The 24175-nt window shown below is 33.7% G+C and overlaps 3 protein-coding genes across 9 annotated transcripts in view; 1 reads left to right on the top strand and 2 right to left on the bottom strand.

The window, feature by feature from the left end:
* LOC111043991 overlaps nucleotides 1-1506 on the bottom strand; it is a 29773-nt gene extending 28267 nt beyond the window's left edge. For 3 of the 5 annotated variants that reach the window (XM_039421635.1, XM_039421637.1, XM_039421638.1), the window contains exons 1-2: nucleotides 1201-1506; nucleotides 300-476 (exon numbers count right to left, since the gene is read on the bottom strand). In XM_039421635.1, coding sequence (XP_039277569.1) covers nucleotides 300-442 — 143 coding nt within the window. In that variant the 5' untranslated portion in view covers nucleotides 443-476; nucleotides 1201-1506. Of the gene's footprint in view, nucleotides 1-299; nucleotides 477-1078; nucleotides 1096-1200 lie in introns of those variants that run through there. The other 2 variants (XM_039421639.1, XM_039421636.1) reach the window with 2 other exon arrangements.
* Nucleotides 1507-5461: 3955 nt separating this feature from the next.
* On the top strand, nucleotides 5462-10509 carry LOC111043990 (ATP-dependent Clp protease proteolytic subunit). The gene is made up of 4 exons (XM_022329038.2): nucleotides 5462-5930; nucleotides 6515-6673; nucleotides 8037-8128; nucleotides 9936-10509. The coding sequence occupies exons 1-4, from the start codon at nucleotides 5904-5906 to the stop codon at nucleotides 10378-10380; spliced, it is 723 nt and encodes a 240-aa protein (XP_022184730.1). The 5' UTR covers nucleotides 5462-5903; the 3' UTR covers nucleotides 10381-10509.
* Nucleotides 10510-11031: 522 nt separating this feature from the next.
* LOC111043973 (visual pigment-like receptor peropsin) lies at nucleotides 11032-23223 on the bottom strand. 3 transcript variants are annotated; one of them, XM_039421632.1, is made up of 9 exons: nucleotides 22912-23223; nucleotides 22570-22742; nucleotides 20382-20547; nucleotides 19378-19505; nucleotides 18703-18787; nucleotides 18057-18173; nucleotides 13771-13846; nucleotides 11797-11922; nucleotides 11032-11369 (listed from the first exon to the last, which is right to left on the bottom strand). In XM_039421632.1, the coding sequence occupies exons 2-9, from the start codon at nucleotides 22664-22666 to the stop codon at nucleotides 11193-11195; spliced, it is 972 nt and encodes a 323-aa protein (XP_039277566.1). In that variant the 5' UTR covers nucleotides 22667-22742; nucleotides 22912-23223; the 3' UTR covers nucleotides 11032-11192. The 3 variants fall into 3 exon arrangements, with proteins under 3 accessions (XP_039277566.1, XP_039277567.1, XP_039277568.1); XM_039421633.1 differs by having other exon boundaries at nucleotides 22570-22738; nucleotides 22970-23223; XM_039421634.1 differs by lacking the exons at nucleotides 18057-18173; nucleotides 18703-18787; nucleotides 19378-19505; ... (1 more) ...; nucleotides 22570-22742; nucleotides 22912-23223 and adding exons at nucleotides 14674-14790; nucleotides 15309-15393; nucleotides 15988-16115; nucleotides 16995-17279.
* Between the last annotated feature and the right edge of the window lie 952 nt (nucleotides 23224-24175).

The following is a 24175-nucleotide window of genomic DNA, read 5'->3' as shown; positions in this document are numbered from 1 at the left end:
TATTAAAGAAATGAGTGCAACGAATCAACTCAATAATGTATTAGTTTATACAAGGAATATTCAAGAAACCTATCTATCTGAAACTGGTGAATAATGAATCATTATAAGAATCCACAACACATCTTACAAATCTAAACCACATTAATAAATTTAAAAAGTCCGTATTAGATCTTTTGACCACAGTTACATCCAATACTATATTCTGATTAATTTTATATCTATTATTTTATTATATCTGAAATGTTTTTAAAATAATTTAATTTATAGCAACTTTTCAACAAAAATTGAAGATAACTCACTAGGTTGATGACGAGCACATGATTGATAGGCAATCATCATCTGAGAAAGCATCACTTTCTCTAGCAGCATTTGATTGTGGTTCAAATGTGTGCAGCTTGTTCTTTACGTTTCCTGCTTCAGCTTCCATCAGTAGATGTTTCATATGATCCCTGGCTACTCGTCACATTCAACTTGAACTGAAATCAAATTGGGGTTGTTCGTTTATTAGCACTGTATTTTTAACAGGAAGAGGTTTTCTGGAATCATAAATAATGTTCAGTGAAGAAAGGTACGTACATTAAAATAGATTAGACTGAATGCTTCCTGTAGACAAAGCTGCTCAGTATGCCCGATACATCGTTCGGAATTCTGATTGGTGCTCTTTGTCACATGTATCACATCAGGATGACGTCACTAAGGGTTACCCAGTAAGTGGCAACGGATGCTTTTGGGCAAGCTAAGCAGTGGTTTCGCTATCAACGAGCTGATGCTTAATGAAAACAAAACCCAGAAGACAACATGCACTCTTGGTCTGGGGCGATCTCAGAGAAGTGGAGCTACTTGGTCTTACGCTGGATACTAAACTTGGCTGGAGTAGCCACATTGATAACATGTCTTAAACCTACCAGAGTGACATACCTATTAAAACGTTTAAAGCCATTAATCTCCAGGAAGCATCATCTTAACAAGATCTCTAAACTCTAGAGTCAACTTTAGTCCTCGACTACATTAACGCTATGACTCGGAAAGCCAATTTTCTGACTCCAGAGTTTAAAGCCAGTTAAAGTCTAGAACTTACCTAAATCTCGAGCTTGGAAACCGGCCCTTATCATAAATCCAAGAACTGAACTCTCACAACTTGGGCCTCTTGGTCACTCGAACAATCAACAAGTCGAAAATAAAAAAGTTATTCTCACTCACCTTTATCCTATTCAACTACAACAGGTAGCACTCAAGTTGATAAGCGTCATGTCATGTAAAGTTACTAACAAGAATAAATCCTTATTCTTCTATAACTACTATTTAAAACAATAATTAATAAGATTTCAAGGTATTTGCATAAATTAAGTACTGGTTTCTATAGTTCATAAACTAAAGTTGATAAATGTGGGTTACCTACAACGCAATTAGACTTCAACCTCAAACTTTTAGACAGACAACCGCTAACGCTAAAATGCACCATTGACATGCATCATGCACCTTTTCACGTTGGATATTGCACAATGCACGTCTAACCATTGAGCTCTAAATAAGATATATGGAGGTACTATGTATGAGAAAGACTTGACTCTTGACACTGAGGAGCGACACAACATTTTTATAGCGCATGCGCTTTGTATTCAATTATATAGTAAGGTCCACGTTATAATGGCAGTGGATAAAGATAGAAAAACAGCGTTTCCGATTCTCTGCCTTAATTCATTATATTTCTACACTGACAAAAACAGATTTGGCATCGTTTCGGAGCTAGAAAAGGATAATACTACCTGCTTTGTCGAATGATAGACAAGGATAGCAACATCAAAGTTTATCAAATACTGTCATTATAACTTGGTCCTCACTATAGTGAGGCAGTATGTAATAGTTATAATGGCAGTATATAAAGATAGAAGAATAGCGATGCCGATTCTCTGCATTAATAAATTATATTTCTACACTGTCAAAAACATAATTGCATTGTTTTGGACCTAGAAAAGGATAGTACCACCGGCTTTGTCAAATGATAGACAAGGATAGCAAAACCAAAGTTGATCAAATACTGTCATTATAACGTGGACATCACTAGAGGACTACTATTTTGCTTTAGACCAGTTTGTATTTCACCCTTCATAGTTGCTCTTTCTTGAGCTGTCTCATGGTCTCACAGCTAAAGCGAGAATTCTTGCAAGACTAGTACACCTCAGAATTCTGCATGCATTCAATCTGTCAATGTGGTCCTTATTCACATTCACAGCAACAGGACAATTCCCCGATCCTATAGTGAGGTCCACGTTATAATGGTAGTGGATAAAGATAGAAGAATAGCGATGCTTATTCTGTGCATTAATTAATTATATTTCTACACTGTAAAAAAAGTGGGTCAATTCAAACATTTACTTTGAAACAACGTGTCTTGACTTCAGTCAACAGAGTTACTTCCATGTTATTGTGCCAGCCACAATAAAAAATGACTAGACTAAAGCCGCGTTTACACCGGAGTTGGCAACCAATGATTGCCGACATTTATCGGCAATTTTGAGTTGCACGCATTAAAACAACTGCAACTAGCATTGCCAACTGTAGTTGGAGACCGATTTTGCAAGTTGGCAACCGAAATTTGGTTTTCCGACCGGAGTCGGTAAAGATCAAAGGCGGTTGCCAACCCCGGTCGGCAATGCGAGTTGCAGCGCTAACTTGAGCTGCAACTACCCCGCTACCCCTCCCGCCTGTTGGCTCAACGTGATCGCGCTGCGTCAGTTCCTCAGTTCAAGCAGGCTAGTCGTCATGAGTTGTTGTGTTTTGTGTATGGTTGTTGTTTGTGCTAGTGCAATGAAAAATCTTTCAAGTGAAATGGAGTGGACAAATGATCAGGTCATTACTTTGATATAGTTGTTTAGAGAGAAGCCTGTCTTGTGGAACGACACCCTTTCGGATTTTAAAAACAAAAATTTAAAAAATTATGCTTGGAATGAAATTTCCTAGGAAATAAAAGTAAACAAACTTGAAGTCCAGTCTAAAATGAGGAATTTGATTACAACATTCCAACGAATTAATAAGAAGGGAAAAAGTGGTTCTGGAGCCTGAGGGTGATGAAGATGCCAATACATTAACTAAGCTATAATGTAAGCTAAGTTATACATTACTCAAGCTGAGCTATACATTACTTAATCTATAGAGTTTCTTTGTTTGATTTGGAGTTTTTCTGTTGTATACATTTATTTCTAATTTTATGAATTGTGTTACTTTGAAACATTAACTTAACTTTGTGTTCATATTTTATTAACAAGTCACTACCAGGTTGCAACTTTTTTTGTCTAGATTTATTAACTCAGTGCACAACGTAAACAAATAAAAGGTATCTAAAAATAACAATATTTAGTAATTTTCTTTCTTTGCTCACCTGTATGTTATCCTTCAGGAAACCTATAACAGCCTCACAAACCTCTGGTACTAAAATAGATATCGCACTTTTGGAAACTTTAAACAAATAACTGAGACTAGTATAAGAGTCGCCACTCGCCAAAAAGCGCAATGTAATAGCCAATCTTTCTTGCACTGGAATTTCCTTCCTGTAGTTAGTATCCTGTTTACTAATTATGTGTCCAATACCAACAATTAAACTTTCAAAATCGTCACTTGACATTCTTAAAAAGTTTTTTACACTGCCATCGCATCTCAATTCTCCCATCAAAGGATCTGTATCATCTCGATTCAAATCATTTAAAAGATCGCTGCCGCTATACTCTGCTCTTGCCTGCAATGAAGGTCGAACCCAGTATCTTCTCGGTTTTTTACATTTTGATAAAATAACACACGCTGCGGCAACAAAAACAACCTCTTCAGCACTCGACATTCTACATACTGTCTGATTTTCTACATACTGTAAAGTTTAGTTGCAGGTTGCAGACCTAAAAACAAACTATGTGCCCAGGTTGCAAGTACAAGTTGCAGACTTCCATCGGCAACTAGCATCTGCAATCGAAGTTGGCAATTTTTTGTGGCCAACTCCGGTGTAAACGCGGCTTTACTAGACTAAAAAACTGCATGGTTGCCTGTAAAGTCAGTATACGGGCGAAAGTTTTACATGACAACAACTTGAGTGGTAAAATAATTTTAATGTGAATATTCATTCATATAGTAGGAAGAAGGATGAAATAATAGTAACAATTTAAAACATTTATTCATACAAAGAATTATATTTAAAACATTAATTTATACAAAGAATCTCGCACTGAACCACAACATTGTGATTACTACAACATAACCTATTCACTTATGCATGATTATGTGATTATCCATTATTGTGATTACTACAACATAACCTATTCACTTATTCACCTAAGCAGGCGCAGTCGCAGGAGATTGCTTGTGGCGTCTGCGCAGGTTGACTGCTCCGTTTCACTCTCTCTCCAGGTGAATGCCTACGGATTGCTGCTGTGTTGCTCGCCACTGCTCCTATTCGTGCTCTTTCCAGACGACCATGAACCGAAACAAATGCTCTCACTCGCTCTCATTGTGAGCGCATAACGTGGGATCGTAACGCAGTTTCTTGAAGTGTCACCCGGCAAACCAATTTATAAGATGTTGTCACGTCAAAAACATAATTGGCATCATTGTGAACCTAGAAAAGGATAGTACCACCGGCTTTGTCGAATAATAGACAAGGATAGCAAAACCAAAGTTGATCAAATACTGTCATTTTAACGTGGACCGCACTATAGAACCGTGGTGAAGGCATCAGAAGTAAAAGCACTATCCACATTCTATATTCTCCTTGGAAGATGCTGGATAGTTTTTTCAGACATAATAGCCTATATAGGATATGATGAGGTCATATATCATATAAACATGATATATGACTCTTTATTGAAGAGGCAATAATTCTTCCTCAACTAACTGCCAATAATTTATACACTGCAGTACCTACAATGATTAATTTTTCCATTTCAGATCAAATTCATAAGTTAGAATAATTGATAAATAGATCAGTACAACTTCTTATTTTAGGCTATTAATGTTTGAAATATTTTAATTCATAAAAGCCTTTTTCAAATTAGATAATTATATATGAAAATAGTTTTTATGGGTTGAAACATGTTATGCACTGATAAAATATCAAATGGTACTGAATTATATTCATTTTATCAATTTAAACTGGAGCGGCAAAAAATACACAAGAATATAAAAATATATATAGTGAGGTCCACGTTATAATAGCAGTGTTTGATATGGTATTGCTATTCTTGTCTTTCATTCAACAAAGAGGATAGCGCTATCTCTTTCTCGCTCTGTTACCAGATCGTCTATCGACAATGTGGAATTAATAATCAATTAAAGAAATATTTCATCTTAATTATGTAAATTCATTATGAAATTATATAAAATATCATTTATCACTTAAAAATATAATTATGATTATTTTAAACGAGATTGAACAGTTAATATTACATCAATAAACCTGTATCTGCTACCGTCTATAGAAGGCAGTTACAAGACAGAGGCTCGGCAACGTTTTTCTCCCATCTCTCTTCGCTGCCATTATAACGTGGACCTCACTATAGTTTACTGCTTTGTTTAGGTTGGCAGAAAATTAAGGATCGATTCTCAAACCACTGCTTAACAGAATACTATAATATTATAGTATCTCCAGATTTTATTTTGAGCTCAATGATTGCCGGTTGTTCGCGTCAGCTGATTGCCGTTGCCTTGCCTTTGCGACTTTTGTGTTTGTGTTGCTTCGGCTCTTCTTCAGCTTTGTTTTGCATTTGCTGTAGTGTAATGTGAAGTAAAATGTACAAATAATAATTATTTAAAAACGACAGATAAATTTTGATAAATGTTTCCTTGCTATTCAGTGAATGCTTGAAAACTTTTAAAATAACATTTCATTATTGAACTTTCGATAATACTTTTGTAATTTTAATATGATACGCTCGGTTATCAAATTGAAGGTAATAATAATTTATAGGTTATGTAATAGCATTTCTTGTATTTTTTGGAGATTTTTAAAGTAGTTATATGAATTTTAGACTTTATTAACTAATTTATAAATGATGAATCTACTGGCAATCGGCAATAAGGCATGCCAATCATGAAACTTCTCTGTGTGTTATGAATATGCAAGTCTCTTCCGAAGTTGTACTTTCAAACTTTACCTTTACATGCAGATTACTTAATTATATTGTTTAATAATTAAAAATAGTCATATCCCAGTAGACTTGGAGAGCACTGGAGGTGATTATGCGGACTGCTTTCTTCTGCATTATAAAGTCTTTATGACAATCAGATGCATTGCATGACCCCAAAGCTGCAGCCCATAGTCCAGGATGCCGTGGAAAAGGGCATTATAAACAATAATCAGGTAGGGTCTGCTCACCAGCTGTGTCAGCTTCCTAGGTAGGTCACTCTTGCCAGTCTCTTAATCTTGTTGGGTAATTGAAGTTGGCGCTGGAATGTATTGAATTTTAGAATATAATATTTCAGGAATATCAGACTTTTGAATTTTAGTTTAATGTTTGCTTTTTTGAATTTGCAGCCATGCTTGTCAGGGAGCATAGGCCGGCTGCTCCATTCTAGCTGCTCGCAAATGATGCCACTTATTCCAATGGTGGTCGAACAAACCGGACGAGGCGAGCAGGCTTATGACATTTATTCCAGATTATTGAAGGAAAGAATTATTTGTCTCATGGGCCCAGTAAGTATTTTATTCTAATGAGCATTATTTTACTTTACTTTTCTTGAACGTCATATAGAACTGCATCAAGGAAGCAACGCAGTGTAGGACACGTCAAAGTGTAATCTAATATATCACTTATATCCTTCATATATCAAACACAACAGACAAGAGAACACAACATAAATATTACTCAAAAATTAACTAACAAGGAAGTCTACTAATTTGTATGGACATAATACAATAAGGAATTCACTGATTGTTTTTTTTTAACAAACCTTAACGTTTGTCCCCCTCTTGCTAAATTCTTCTTTAGACGAATTTCTCAAGATAGCCTATAAATAATTATCGCAATCTAGTCACATTAATGCTATCATCTATATATATAAATGCGAAATGGCACTCACTCGCTGACTGACTGACTGACTCACTCACTCACTCGCATAACTAAAAATCTACCGGGCCAAAAACGTTCAAATTTGGTAGGTATGTTCAATTGGCCCTTTAGAGGCGCACTAAGAAATCTTTTGGCAATATTTTAACTCTAAGGGTTGTTTTAAAGGGTTTAAAGTTCGTCTTTTAGCATGTATATTCTTCTTCCAATCTCTTAATTATAATTGAAATTTCCATATCATATGTTACTATGGAACTATAATCTAGATAGAGTACCTCTTCGAAACAGTTGTTAACTGGCAACTAAATTAATAATTTTGTCAGGTTGGCATTAAGTTGAGTTGACTTTGTTAGGTAGGCACCAAGTTGAAGATTTAAATGCATTTATCGCGGAAAAATTGATTGGGCACTGCTACTTCAATCCTGGGAATATTATATTACTAGCCGTCAGGCTCGCTTCGCTCGCCATATCCGTTTAGCCAGACGTTTAGTCTGGACCCCCGACTGGATTGTCCTAGCATATGATAAAAATGCTCAAATGAAAAACGCAGGCGAGCGAAGCGAGCCTGCTGATCTCATTCTTGGACGATCTCATTCTTGGACAGATATGGCGAGCGAAGCGAGCCTGACGGCTAGTGTAATTATATAATTTCAAGATTATGCATTGCAATCTTTGTCCAAATACAAATAGCTTCTTCTGAAATTGGATAGATCCTAATGTTCATGATAATTCAGCCACGCTTCAATTAGTGTATGGATATTTTTTCTTCTTCAATATTAGAATATAAATTAATAATTTGCTTACACCTATAAATATAATCAATGTAGAAGCGTAACCATGTAGAGATTTATACAAATTTATTGTTTTACTGAAGTCAAGTGTATGTGGTTAGCTTTTATGAATGTCACGCGAATAAACCAGTAAGAACGTTATTAATAATAAATTCATTGTAACGTTGAGTTATTATTCTTCATATTCTTCTTTTTTAAGGTTAATGATGATGTCTCCTCATTGGTAATAGCGCAACTACTGTTTCTACAATCAGAAAGTAGTAAGAAGCCGATTCATCTTTATATAAACAGGTAATCTATTCCAACATCGTTTCCATTAGAGAAAATTCAAGGTAATTTTAGTATTTAGTAACTTACTTGATACTTACTTGATTCTTAAGGTCGTTGCCAATAACTGAGGTTTCCAGATAGGCAGTGTCGGAATTCTCTGATCACAGTAAAATAACCAACAAGGTCATTCACGCTGTGGGTGGAGGTGCTTGACTCCCAAAAAGAGGTTCCCTGTAAAAATCCTGCAGTGAGTAAAGTGGCTTTTCCTGGAGTTTATTTTTTGCTGTGGTATAGAACCAAGAGTCCCGTGTTTCCTGAATTTGTCTAGGAAGGCTGTTAAAAAATCTTATTGCCTGGGAAGGAAAGCTATTGTAGTTCTCCGCCAGTCGGCTCCGGGGCACCTCCAGTCTAGTGGCATGTCGCATATTGTAGCTGTGTATATTTTGTAACTGCTCCAGGTTCCTCTTGATATTCATCAGCGAGCACAACACATATTGACTACAGTGAGTATCCCAAGATCCCTAAATAGTGGCCTGCAGTAGTCCCTGAATCTGGAAAATGTCACTATCTTCAGAGCCTCATTTTGCAGTTGCAGCACATCGTGGACAGCTGGTGCGTGACCCCACAGGAGCAATCCATAGATGATATGGCTGTGAAACAGCGAATGATAGGCCATGACAAGACTTCTCTGATCCACCACACATCTCAGCTTACGAAGGAGTTACAGCACTCTGGACAATTTCCTGCATACTTGGTTCACATGATGATTCCAGCTCAATCTCTCATCCAAACAGAATCCTAACAGTTTTACTGGATCTGATGCAACTGGTTGTCTTTTCAATGAGCAAACCAAGATGCTTGTTCTCTGCTCATTTAGTTTGAGCTTGTTGGCAAGAAACCACAACTTAGCCTTCTATGAGTCTGGCGGACTTCTCCTTTGCCTGTTCCACAGTGACTCCTCTGGCAATCAAGGTGGTGTCATCCGCAAAGAGCACTGCCCCCTGACCGCTTGAGAAGTCGTTCATGAGTAATATGTACAACAGGGGACCCAAAATCGAGCCCTGTGGTACTTCATGCTCAACACCTCTCAGCCTTGAGCCTGCACCTCTCAGCTGCACCACCTGTTTCCTATTCTCCAGATAGAATGTCACTGTCCTAAGGACCCCGCTACCCAGACCATATTTCTCCAGCTTTCCAATCAATATTCTGTGAGGTACGCAATCGAAGGCTTTGCAAAGGAACTCACGTTATTGGAAACTTTCTTTGTAATTGTTGAATTTTATAGAGGAAATTTGAATTGAATTTGTTTAACCGAATGGGGTACATCCCCAATTATTTAGAATAATAGGCCTACTGAAGGTGTACATTAATTATATTCATGTGAATTATAAACTAGAATTACCATAATAAATATAATTAATCAACAAAATACTTGATCTCAAATATAAAAATTCATCATTAAATCACTGAAAAATATGTTTTTATCGGCGAATCAAATATAATAGATTATTTCAAACAAGAATGAACAGTTAATATTAAATCAGATATACCGGTACCAGCTATCCTCTATATAAGGCAGTGGCAAGGCAGAGAATCGGCTACGCTGTTCTGCTATCTTTCTCTCCTGCCATTAAAACGTGAACCTCACTCTAGTTAATATAAATAATTAGGCCATCATATGAACTATATTCTTATATGAAATGATCTATAAACTAGATTTGCTGTATGGATTGTACGATGTAAATAGTTAGGCTATCATATGAACTTTATTCTTGTATGAAATGATCTACAAAATAGATTTATTGTATGGAGTGTATGTTGGTTTCAGCCCGGGAGGCAGCGTGACGGCAGGGCTGGGCATCTACGACACGATGCAGTACGTGTTGCCGCCGATCGCGACCTGGTGCGTGGGCCAGGCCTGTTCGATGGCCAGCCTGCTGCTGGCGGCCGGCGCACCGGGCATGCGCAACTCTCTGCCCAACTCGCGCATCATGATCCACCAGCCGTCGGGTGGCGTGCAGGGTCAGGCCACCGACATCCAGATCCAGGCCGAGGAGATCATCAAGCTCAAGAAGCAGATCAACCAGCTCTACGTGAAGCACACCGGCCTCGCCCTCCACGTCATCGAGCAGAACATGGAGCGCGACAAGTTCATGTCGCCCGACGAGGCCAAGAGTTTCGGCATCATCGACTCCATCCTCGACCATCCGCCCAAAGTGGTCGACAAGCCCGAAGAAAACGCTACGAAAAAAGAGGAGGCTAGCGCAAATTAGGTGACTTGTTATTGTTGTTGATTTTTATATTTTTATCGAATAGTTTGAAACACACGTTGCGGTCGTATTTATGATTCATTTTGTAAAATTTAAAAACGTTAGTCATTACAACATTTTTTTTAAAACTTGCGTACATGAGTATTTCCCTAAAAGTTCAACTATGGTAAACTTATTGAATAAGTTTTATAATTTATGGTAATTTATTGAATAAGAATTGATATTGTGGAATTTATCCATAATTGAAAAACACATTTTATTTTTGTTACATCCACTGTGTACAAATATAATAAATGTGGATGTGACAAAAATAAAACTGTGTTCTTTTTTCAATTTAACTATGGTGTTAAAGATACTTACTTGAACATTATACTGCTAAATTTAGTAGAAAGTTTTGCTCTAGTGAGTCAAAACTTTAAGTGATATAGAACAATATTATAGACTAAATTTAGCAGTATAATGTTCAATTCAGTATAAAGATCGTTTCGCCTAATGCCGCATCTACATGATGGACCAATGAAGGCCAATGTCGGCCAGCGCCAGTGTATGGATGGGTGGTTTTTGCCAACGCTGGCTACCGCAACATATTGCAGGCTGGGCCAACATGTAGATGCGGCATTAGAATAGTCCTACAACATAAATCAAAGTATGACCTAAATTTGATATACATTTTTATTGAAAGAAAATAAACAAATAATTTTGAATTCAAAGTTACTGATATATTAGAATGTTATGAATTTGTGGTTTATCATTGGTATATTATTAAACATTTGGAATTATTCATTGAATTGTGGAAGAACCACTGTAGAAATATGTCAGCAATGAGAATTGGATCTGTCGTCAATCGAACAAGGAGAAGGATTCCTTCGGTACTTTTTTATTGCCAGTCGTCTCATCTTCCATCCTTGTCTTCTCTGCAAAGTTCCTAGTAGTTTCCTCCTTACTTCTTGGTCATAACAAAAAATTGTTATGAAAGGTATTGCCGTCGATATCTGAAAAAAAGCTTCGTAATTATACTTGATTCAAATTGATACTAAGTAATCGTTTAAAGTGCGTCTGAAATTACCGTACCATTTTAACGTCTATCGTGAATAGCAACTCTTAGCATTCTGTTATATAAGACAAAAATTAAGCAAAAGGAACATCAAGAAAAACTCGATGAATATAAATCCTATGCGAATTAAACAATTTATTGATAGTTAATTGTTCATTCAACCTTGTTACAAAATATTGTTCTTGGAAATTTCACAGTTGGGTATTAAAAATCAGAATTGTCTTGGTACATCGAGGAAGGAACGGCTAGAACTTTCAAGTGTAATAGTCAAAAGAAATTTACAATTCAATGATTAGACTTACTAACTGATTAGTGAATGACTTGAAAATTAATTATCTGACTAGACTTGAGGTCTCAGGTCTTACCGTGTTAGCAATTGGAGCCATGAAGACCAAGGCTTTGGGAAGCCTGATATTTATCAGAGAGAACAGTGATACAAGTCCGGATGGAATCCATGATATTTGCATCAATATGATCATCATAGTCACTGCCTGGAATAAATAAAATTATTTGAAAATTAGACACTAGCCTACAATATTGATGGCAAAAATTAATTATTGAGATTGAAACTCTGTCCTCAATTACTCGTACATTTACAACAATTAGACGATATCTGGAACTAATACAATTATAATCAAAGTTTTGTTAACTTCATTTAAAATATCTCATAATGACTTAGCTTGCTTATTCGCGACTCATTTCCTGAATTGAAATAGTTTAGTAAGCTTAGGATTCTAAGTAATAGTTTATGAATGAAAAGTGAACACTGAACAACTTCTCGCTCAGCAATCGTTACTGATCCATGAATGTTTCTTTCGAAGACCGAACTAATATGTCCCATTGAAGAAATTGCTTGAAACTTGATTTCATTTTCCTAGCTATATGAGTTGATGGTTGAACATATAGGTAAATTCCAAAAAGTTAGAAAATGATTTTATCATGCTATAAAAAGTTTACCTATTTGCTTCAGAAAAAAATACTACAGAGTTTGTAGTGCTGAAATTGCAGAGTGTAAAATGAATGAAGTTGAGGTGTTATCGAAATGAATACGGTAAGGTGTAACCTATATTTTACTACAAATATGATCTTAAATAAGCGCATCTTGAAAGAACATAATATTTTTAGGATTATAAACCTCAGTTAATTGGTCATCGTCTGTTCTCAAACTATATTTCCTTTTCTGGCATTTCTCTTGTATTTTCAATCCACATCTGAAAAGAAACGAAACATTGAAGATTGAATGATGGTTTATTTAATCTCTTAATAATATGTTATATAAGCGATTTATTGAAAAATCAACCACAGAAATGATTTAGTAGAAGATGTACAGAGAGATCAAATTACAAAATCTGTTCAAACCGATTGGTTAACACTTAACTCTCTATTATACTGCGGTTTTTTACATTCGTTTATTATCCAGCATTTTAATCAAATCTAATTCACTACGAGACGAGATTGTACTGTAGATAATCTTTTTAGCCAAATACATCCTTTCCAACGCTAAGCAACACTCTTACGTGTATAACAAAACCTAATAAATCACTGAAAATATAATGCGATTTTAGTTTTTAGTACTGAAGTGTTAGAAAAAATGAGAATAGAAATAAACAATCTAACAAATATTTGAGAACTCATCTTAGTGGCTGGAAATAGAAAACTAAAGAATATAAGACCATATAATAATATGAGACTAATAATTTAGGAATAGCAGGGTATATTATATCCTAGAAATTACTGTTTTGTTAGAAAATATTTAAACTTTTCAAGGCTCGTTTGATCGGTATTCTCTCATTTTCTTTGTAAAATCTGTATACAAAATGTGCATACACATAAATCTGAATACAAATGTGCTACCAATCTTCATATTCGTGACAAATCAATAATTTTTCATCTATATTAGCGGCCCATACAATAGCCTATAATACCATACACCACAGTGTTGGGCTAAGCCTGTTGGTCCTTTTTACCATGTATTAGTGATTTGTGTATAATAAAATCTTATAAATGTATAAATAATTAATAAAAATAATTGATGATTTACATTACGAGAGTTGGAAGAACAGAGATGATGATGTACACAGCAATGTAGAGTTGATCAACTTGTTTCTGAGGATGCCAATCAAGACTGCATGATATTCCAGCTGCATCATGTAAAAAACTGCCTGATACGACAAATTAGATGAATAAACAACATCAACTGTAAGGAATTAGGGTTTTCTTTAAACCATGTTCGATACCGCACCATTATTTTATGATAAACCTGTATATTTCACTACAAATATTATCTAAAATTACAGTCAGCGCATCTTGACAGAACATAAGATCTTTGGATTATAAACCTCAGTTATTTGGTCATCGTCTGTTCTCAAATTATATTTCCTTTTCTGGCATTTCTCTTGTATTTTTAATCCACATCTGAAAAGAAACGAAACATTGAAGATTGGATGATTGTTAATTTAGTTTCTTAATAATATGTTATAAAAGTGCTTTATTAAAAAATCAGCCACAGAAATGATTTAGTAGAAGATGTACAGAGAGATCAAATTACAAAATCTGTTCAAACCGATTGGTTAACACTTAACTCTCTATTATACTGCGGTTTTTTACATTCGTTTACTATCTAGCATTTTAATCAAATCTAATTCACTACGAGACGAGATTGTACTGTAGATAATCGTTTTTAGCCAAATACATCCTTTCCAACGCTAAGCAACCCTCTTACGTGTATAACAAAACCTAATAAATCACTGAAAATATAATGCTATTTTAGTTTTTAGTACTGAAGTGTTAGAAAAAATGAGAATAGAAATAATCAATCTAACAATTATTTGAGAACTCATCTTAGTGGCTGGAAATAGAAAACTAAAGAATATAAGACCATATAATAATATGAGACTAATAATTTAGGAATAGCAGGGTATATTATATCCTAGAAATTACTGTTTTGTTAGAAAATATTTAAACTTTTCAAGGCTCGTTTGATCGGTATTCTCTCATTTTCTTTGTAAAACAGTAAATCTGAATACAAATGTGCTACCAATCTTCATATTCGTGACAAATCAATAATTTTTCATCGATAATAGCGGCCCATACAATAGCCTATAATACCATACACAGTGTTGGGCTAAGCCTGTTGGTCCTTTTTTACCATGTATTAGTGATTTGTGTATAATAAAATCTTATAAATGTATAAATAAATAGTTAAATGTATAAATAATTAATAAAAATAATTGATGATTTACATTACGAGAGTTGGAAGAACAGAGATGATGATGTACACAGCAATGTAGAGTTGATCAACTTGTTTCTGAGGATGCCAATCAAGACTGCATGATATTCCAGCTGCATCACATACAAATCTGCAACATTGGAAATTTTGCTGATGGAAAAACTCTAAAATATAATTTTATTCATTTATTGGATTATTACAATCATTCACGCACAGTTAATTATCACATTGATCTCATCTTTTACACGTGTATAATTTTTACCAATTATCCTTGGCATTTTAATTTGTGTATTACAATTTTGGTGTCATTGATAGAATAAGAAGGGGTACAAAACCTATTTCTGTATTTTGTTTTTTCGTCATTCAGGAAAACTATAACATTCAACAAAACTAAGCTTGATCTTTCAATTTGCGGCCTTGTGGATTTCAAATCAGTAGTATTTACAAAACAGGGTTGAGTTATGAGGTATGGAGGATTTGGAGAAGCAGTTACATACCCATCGCCATATCTGAGAATTTGACGTCATATCTGTGAAGAAATTCAATAATCTCGAGGTTATGGGTGGCTTCCAATTAAGAATTTTTAGCCAATCTTATCACTAAACTTGATTATTGCTTTGTAATACAAATATAATGAATGATTCTTACTTGCTTATATCAAAGAATGGTAGACTGGCATACACCATTGAAGCAATCCACGAAGATAGGACAGCATAGAAGTAGAACTTGTTTCCTTCAAATAAAATTCAAAGAATGGATCATTAACAGGTAATTTTTTCAATCCATTATGGAAAAAACCTACATAAATTTATATAGTTAGGCCGGCTGTATTCTTAATGTTAAATAGTCTTTTCACACGAAATTGTATTGTATTGTACAATCAACGTAAAAATGAGTCCTTGAAATGTCAATATATATAGGATTTTCGCTGGTTGAAACCATGGATGTTCCAGTAAGTTTTTCAGAAGAAATATGATTGGTGAATAAAAATTATTGGAAATAACAATATTGCATATTCCCAGTCATAATCAAAATTAAAATGTTAAGCATGGACAATCCATCCTGTCCTTGTCCAACTAGGTTAAGTTAATTTTTATTAGTTAAACAACTATGATAGAGATGTCTGCCCTTGCATAACTATGATGCATGACTGCGTGACATTTTTCTATACTCCAATGATGAGAATATAAAAATGCCCCAATTTTAAACATTGAAAACCCACATTGAAATTTTGTAAACCAAGTCCGTATTTGAAATTTTACATTTTTTTCGCTTGAAAACCTTAGATTATAATATGTTACAGTAGGAAATCAACACGGTACCCTACCTAGTTTATCAAGATGATTTGAACTGTATCGTTCCAAAATAATCAAGATTGATGCTAGAACTTCAACATTATTGAAGAATTTGTCCAGGGAAGCGAACAATTGACAACAGTGTTTCCCAAACAACCAGCTGAAAGAAATAATGATTGTAGAATGAAATACTAAATGTGATTTCTGTAGAGATAGTAATAATCTATCCCATGGCTCATATTTTTTATGATCTATGCTCTTATAGACTAAAGATAATAGAATAAACTGAATAATATTTCTTACATGTATTGGGTCTTCTCAATGTACCTAGAATAAATAGGATATTCCTATATTTACGGAAAATCCTATTTATGATTAATTTTGCTGAGAGAACACAGATTTTATTTGCATTTTTTTCAAAATTAAACAATCTTAAAAATTGATATTTTACCTATTGATTTAACGATTATAATTGAAAAACATTTTATAACTACATTCTTGTATTGTGAAAACGTCGTCAAACAGTCAGTTTATCATGACATGATAAATCATCTGAATAAGTTTTCTGAACGAGTAATTTTGCAGTTCAAATATCCTGAAAGTTTATTACTTTCTTAACTATATTATGGCTCTTATTACATTAGGCCACCAGTGAGACGCCAGGAAGTAACCATTAGCAGTCGTGTGTAAATCAAGTTCAGACACCAGCAGGATTAATAATCCACATAATATAGCAATCTATTTATTTTTTCTGTTGTTGTTAAGGCTGTGTAACAGGTTTTTGAAAACTTTTTATTGTTGATAATTTTTAAAAAATGCTTGATTAGGATACTATCAAGTTATCAAAATAAAATACATTTCTGTGGATTTTTTTATAATTACTTTTTGAGATATGAATCCATTTTGTAGGAGCCCATTATACCTAGATGATTAAGGTTATCATTATGTGCAATACTAATTATTGGTGGATTTTCAACAATGTGCATTTAACATGAAACCTATGAGCCAACTGTAATTACGAATGTTAACGAGCATATACCGTCTGGAGATAGCTGAGGTCCCTTGGAATGGGAAACCAGCCAAAAGATTGTGGCCAAGACACGCTATACTCAAGTTCATGAACAATAAATGAAACTGCGACAGGAACTCAGATCTCAAAAACAGACATCCGATAAGCCAGCCATTAAAAAGACTTGATAAGAAACCTGAAACACAAAACATATATGATCAATTTTGACAAACAAACCTTTTCAAGCTATCAATAAAGTCAGAATGCCTGAATTTAATAGCAAAATGTAAATTTTAGATTATTAAAGGATAGCAGTATTCATAAAAATCAATCTTCTTCTATAAATTATTTGAATAGTTTTTGCAATTCAAGTGTACTGCATTTTAAATAATAGACACTCTAATTTAATAAAAATGTATGTATCAAATTAATATATTAAGATACCGTACCTATATTGAAATAAAATATTACTCGACCAATAAATTATTCCTCCACATTCACTCCCTATAGTGCGTTATAAAGTCAGCACCTGATTAACATTAGTATTGCTATCCTTGTCTGTCATTAGACAAAGCAGATAGCTCTATCCGTGTCTAGCTCCACAACGTTACCAGTTTGTTCCTGGACTAAGTATGATTGATTATTATCAACAAGAATTAAAAATCTGGTGTGGCGCACTCACACAACTTTCCTTGCCGTTATGAAAATTGATCTCCTGACGCTAGTGTTCACGGGCATCTCAAGTCTACTTATAAACAAAGATCTGAGCCAGCTGGTGACAGGACAATAACGCTGGAGACATACTAGGTCTGCTATCTCTTCATAGTGAATCATTTAATAGAATCAACAGTTGCTAATAGTTTGCAATTGAATAATCTTATTTTCTAGAATTTCGAGCTTATTTTCAATTTTAGGTGAAAATGTTACTTACTTACTTACTCCGTGGTGCTACAGCCCGTTTAGGGCCTTGACCTCCTAGGTGAAAATGTTACTGGACATTAATTGCAGTGATTTGTGTATAATGAAATCTTATAAATGTATAAATAAATATTTAAATGTATAAATAATTAATAAAAATAATTGATGATTTACATTACGAGAGTTGGAAGAACAGAGATGATGATGTACACAGCAATGTAGAGTTGATCAACTTGTTTCTGAGGATGCCAATCAAGACTGCATGATATTCCAGCTGCATCACATACAAATCTGCAACATTGGAAATTTGCTGATGGAAAACTCTAAAATATAATTTTATTCATTTATTGGATTATTACAATCATTCACGCACAGTTAATTATCACATTTGATCTCATCTTTTACACGTGTATAATTTTTACCACTTATCCTTGGCATTTTAATTTGTGTATTACAATTTTGGTGTCATTGATAGAATAAGAAGGGGTACAAAACCTATTTCTGTATTTTGTTTTTTCGTCATTCAGGAAAACTATAACATTCAACAAAACTAAGCTTGATCTTTCAATTTGCGGCCTTGTGGATTTCAAATCAGTAGTATTTACAAAACAAATACAACTACAGGGTTGAGTTATGAGGTATGGAGGATTTGGAGAAGCAGTTACATACCCATCGCCATATCTGAGAATTTGACGTCATATCTGTGAAGAAATTCAATAATCTCGAGGTTATGGGTGGCTTCCAATTAAGAATTTTTAGCCAATCTTATCACTAAACTTGATTATTGCTTTGTAATACAAATATAATGAATGATTCTTACTTGCTTATATCAAAGAATGGTAGACTGGCATACACCATTGAAGCAATCCACGAAGATAGGACAGCATAGAAGTAGAACTTGTTTCCTTCAAATAAAATTCAAAGAATGGATCATTAACAGGTAATTTTTTCAATCCATTATGGAAAAAACCTACATAAATTTATATAGTTAGGCCGGCTGTATTCTTAATGTTAAATAGTCTTTTCACACGAAATTGTATTGTATTGTACAATCAACGTAAAAATGAGTCCTTGAAATGTCAATATATATAGGATTTTCGCTGGTTGAAACCATGGATGTTCCAGTAAGTTTTTCAGAAGAATATGATTGGTGAATAAAAATTATTGGAAATAACAATATTGCATATCCCAGTCATAATCAAAATTAAAATGTTAAGCATGGACAATCCATCTGTCCTTGTCCAACTAGGTTAAGTTAATTTTTATTAGTTAAACAACTATGATAGAGATGTCTGCCCTTGCATAACTATGATGCATGACTGCGTGACATTTTTCTATACTCCAATGATGAGAATATAAAAATGCCCCAATTTTAAACATTGAAAACCCACATTGAAATTTTGTAAACCAAGTCCGTATTTGAAATTTTACATTTTTTCGCTTGAAAACCTTAGATTATAATATGTTACAGTAGGAAATCAACACGGTACCCTACCTAGTTTATCAAGATGATTTGAACTGTATCGTTCCAAAATAATCAAGATTGATGCTAGAACTTCAACATTATTGAAGAATTTGTCCAGGGAAGCGAACAATTGACAACAGTGTTTCCCAAACAACCAGCTGAAAGAAATAATGATTGTAGAATGAAATACTAAATGTGATTTCTGTAGAGATAGTAATAATCTATCCCATGGCTCATATTTTTTATGATCTATGCTCTATAGACTAAAGATAATAGAATAAACTGAATAATATTTCTTACATGTATTGGGTCTTCTCAATGTACCTAGAATAAATAGGATATTCCTATATTTACGGAAAATCCTATTATGATTAATTTTGCTGAGAGAACACAGATTTTATTTGCATTTTTTTCAAAATTAAACAATCTTAAAAATTGATATTTTACCTATTGATTTAACGATTATAATTGAAAAACATTTTATAACTACATTCTTGTATTGTGAAAACGTCGTCAAACAGTCAGTTTATCATGACATGATAAATCATCTGAATAAGTTTTCTGAACGAGTAATTTTGCAGTTCAAATATCCTGAAAGTTTATTACTTTCTTAACTATATTATGGCTCTTATTACATTAGGCCACCAGTGAGACGCCAGGAAGTAACCATTAGCAGTCGTGTGTAAATCAAGTTCAGACACCAGCAGGATTAATAATCCACATAATATAGCAATCTATGTATTTTTTCTGTTGTTGTTAAGGCTGTGTAACAGGTTTTTGAAAACTTTTTATTGTTGATAATTTTAAAAAATGCTTGATTAGGATACTATCAAGTTATCAAAATAAAATACATTTCTGTGGATTTTTTTATAATTACTTTTTGAGATATGAATCCATTTTGTAGGAGCCCATTATACCTAGATGATTAAGGTTATCATTATGTGCAATACTAATTATTGGTGGATTTTCAACAATGTGCATTTAACATGAAACCTATGAGCCAACTGTAATTACGAATGTTAACGAGCATATACCGTCTGGAGATAGCTGAGGTCCCTTGGAATGGGAAACCAGCCAAAAGATTGTGGCCAAGACACGCTATACTCAAGTTCATGAACAATAAATGAAACTGCGACAGGAACTCAGATCTCAAAAACAGACATCCGATAAGCCAGCCATTAAAAAGACTTGATAAGAAACCTGAAACACAAAACATATATGATCAATTTTGACAAACAAACCTTTTCAAGCTATCAATAAAGTCAGAATGCCTGAATTTAATAGCAAAATATAAATTTTAGATTATTAAAGGATAGCAGTATTCATAAAAATCAATCTTCTTCTTGTCGCACTTTTCTATAAATTATTTGAATAGTTTTTGCAATTCAAGTGTACTGCATTTTAAATAATAGACACTCTAATTTAATAAAAATGTATGTATCAAATTAATATATTAAGATACCGTACCTATATTGAAATAAAATATTACTCGACCAATAAATTATTCCTCCACATTCACTCCCTATAGTGCGTTATAAAGTCAGCACCTGATTAACATTAGTATTGCTATCCTTGTCTGTCATTAGACAAAGCAGATAGCTCTATCCGTGTCTAGCTCCACAACGTTACCAGTTTGTTCCTGGACTAAGTATGATTGATTATTATCAACAAGAATTAAAAATCTGGTGTGGCGCACTCACAATACTTTCCTTGCCGTTATGAAAATTGATCTCCTGACGCTAGTGTTCAGGGGCATCTCAAGTCTACTTATAAACAAAGATCTGAGCCAGCTGGTGACAGGACAATAACGCTGGAGACATACTAGGTCTGCTATCTCTTCATAGTGAATCATTTAATAGAATCAACAGTTGCTAATAGTTTGCAATTGAATAATCTTATTTTCTAGAATTTCGAGCTTATTTTCAATTTTAGGTGAAAATGTTACTTACTTACTTACTCCGTGGTGCTACAGCCCGTTTAGGGCCTTGACCTCCTAGGTGAAAATGTTACTGGACATTAATTGCAGAGATTTCTATGCTCAATCTTTTCCACTTGGAATTTTTTGTTTAAATTGTATCTGAAGCCTGATAATTGAGAATCTAAAATCAAACTTTGCATACATGATGCAGTGCTCCTGAAATTTCTACAGATATGAGACTTGTGGCAGTTGATAGAGCTTATCAATGACTTTTCTTGGTATGAAACGATTTGATCAAAATCGTTGGAGCCGTTTTCGAGAAAATCGTGAAAACCCCTGTTTTTGACAACATTTTCGCCATTTCAGCCGCCATATTGAATAGATTATATATAGATGATATTGATATATAGATTATATTGCATAGATGGGGCGGTGCTCCTGAAATTTTTACAGATATGGGACTTGTAGCAGTTGATAGAGCTTATCAATGACTTTTCAAGTTATGATTTTGATCAAAATCGTTGGAGCTGTTTTCGAGAAAATCGCGAAAAAACACTGTTTTTGACAACATTTTCGCCATTTCAGCCGCCATATTGAATTACATTTGATCGAAATTGTTCGTGTCGGATCCTTATAGTGTAAGGACCTTAAGTTCCAAATTTCAAGTCATTCCGTTAATTGGGAGATAAGATATCGTGTACACAGACGCACATACACACTCACACACATACAGACTAATACCCAAAAACCACTTTTTTGAACTCAGGGGACCTTGAAACGTATAGAAATTTAGAAATTGGGGTACCTTAATTTTTTTCAGAAAGCAATACTTTCCTTACCTATGGTAATAGTGCAAGGAAAGTAAAAATGAATATCATATCGGGTAGCCTATACTATATACTAAAGATGGCAGTGATAACACAGAGAATCGACAACGCTTTAATTGTCCTATTTTTTCAATGTTATTCATTTTATTATAATGTGGACCTTTTCACTGTACCATCAATAGCTTTGACATAAGAGTCGGTTTCTTCAGTTCGAGACATATCCACTGCTAAAAAGTGTTTCCACTTCAAAAGTGTTTTTTAAATAGTGGAAAAGAATGGAAAGACAGGACAGTATTATATTATGGTTTATTGAAATAATATATCATGTTATGTTGAAGTAATATACAGGCTAATGTATGCATTAGGTTTACTGTATGGTGTATCAATTGGATTCAATAACAGACTGCCTTACTACCCAACCGAAAATGAGTACATACTATACAATTATTGTTATAATGAATAGCCTATCTTACTCACCTGAAAGTACCAATGTTATTCCCAGCATTGTTTGATCCTCTTCGTCCAGAGTAGCTTTATTGCAAAGAATCCCTTCAATTTTGAATGTTGGCCACATCGTTTTCAACTTGAAATGATGAAAATTTTAAATGAATGAAATAAATGTTAAAACTTTCATGGGCTCATTAATCTGTCTAAACAAGAAATTTGGTATTATTGGTATTGATGAACAGAATGCTTTCATAGAGCATTCAATGCATCATATTAGAATGGGTACCAATACCAGTCTAGAAGCTCTATACTATATTGTAGTGAAATAGTCACATTCAAGATTAACTTGAATAAATCTTCTAATATTCTCACTATTTCAATTATTATACAGCAGTAGATTTGTAATATTTCAAGCACTAATCACACATACTAAGCCACAATTTCTGACATACTGTAGAAAGATTCAAAAAACGGATTATACATCAGATAAGAGATTAATAATGAACAATGTAAACTCAGTCTGTATGCTTCTGGGCCCGAGAAGAAACTAGTAAAATCGCCAAGCTGGAAAGAGCGCAATAAGCTGTGTAAAACCATCGAGCATGACGCTGCCATTGTAACTGGCCTTCTTCGTTTTCTTACTGTCATGCTTCTACAAGTTCTAGGTGTCTCATTTCAAAATAATATTTTAATATTCATGATCATAAGAAATCCTTTTGATAACAATCTGCAACCATACACAAATTTGAATATTGCTCAAGAGAAGGCAAAATTAATGACTTAATTGACTTGTTTGACATGGTCAATTATTTCAACCAGTGATGATCATCATGAATAATAAAAAATATCATTCTATTCTATAAAAATATACTAATTAATAAAAACAATATAAAAATCTTGTAGTACCCTTTATTTTTTAAAAACTTTGAAATAAAGGGTAGGTACTACAAGATTTTTCATTGGTTTTATTAATTTGATAAAAAGTAGCCAATGTAAGTGAAGTGTTTTTATAGAAATATAGTACTATGATAAAGTATAAATTAATGTGAAAGATTATTAATATTTTTCTGACACACTTGTAATGTAAGAGTAATTTCTCTCTGAGCTATTCCTGAAAAAAATATAGATATGAAAACAAAATTAACTGTATAAATTCTAATCATTCAGGCATGATTGATTTAGGCATGGAGATTTAGTCAGAAATAATTATATTTTTCATGTATCACAGTTCTTTATTTATGACTTAAATATTCAACAGCGTTTAAATACGAGTAGCCTACAATAATAGAGTAAATAATATAATACAAAGCAGTATTGAATAACAGTAAATAATTTTCAACATTTCTCAATTCATCACATATTTTTTTAGGGAATCTAAAATGATACACGAGCATTACACTAATACGAATTTGAATTCAGGATCAATTTAAATTCATTTAATATAATTTATGTGAATAAAGATGCCAAAAAAACTTAGCTTATTGTAAGCGTTTGGAAAGTATTAGCTTATTTATTTGAAATGCTTATGAAGAATATATTGAAATAATCGAGAGAAGGTTCTTTATATTTTATGATGACTGATTTAAAATCATCATAACTATAAAGATACATATTTCAAGAATGTTAATGATTTACA

The sequence above is a fragment of the Nilaparvata lugens genome, chromosome 2 (genome assembly GCF_014356525.2).
Source record: "Nilaparvata lugens isolate BPH chromosome 2, ASM1435652v1, whole genome shotgun sequence".
NCBI classification, from domain to species: domain Eukaryota; kingdom Metazoa; phylum Arthropoda; class Insecta; order Hemiptera; family Delphacidae; genus Nilaparvata; species Nilaparvata lugens.
This window is presented reverse-complemented; position numbering and strand designations above follow the sequence as displayed.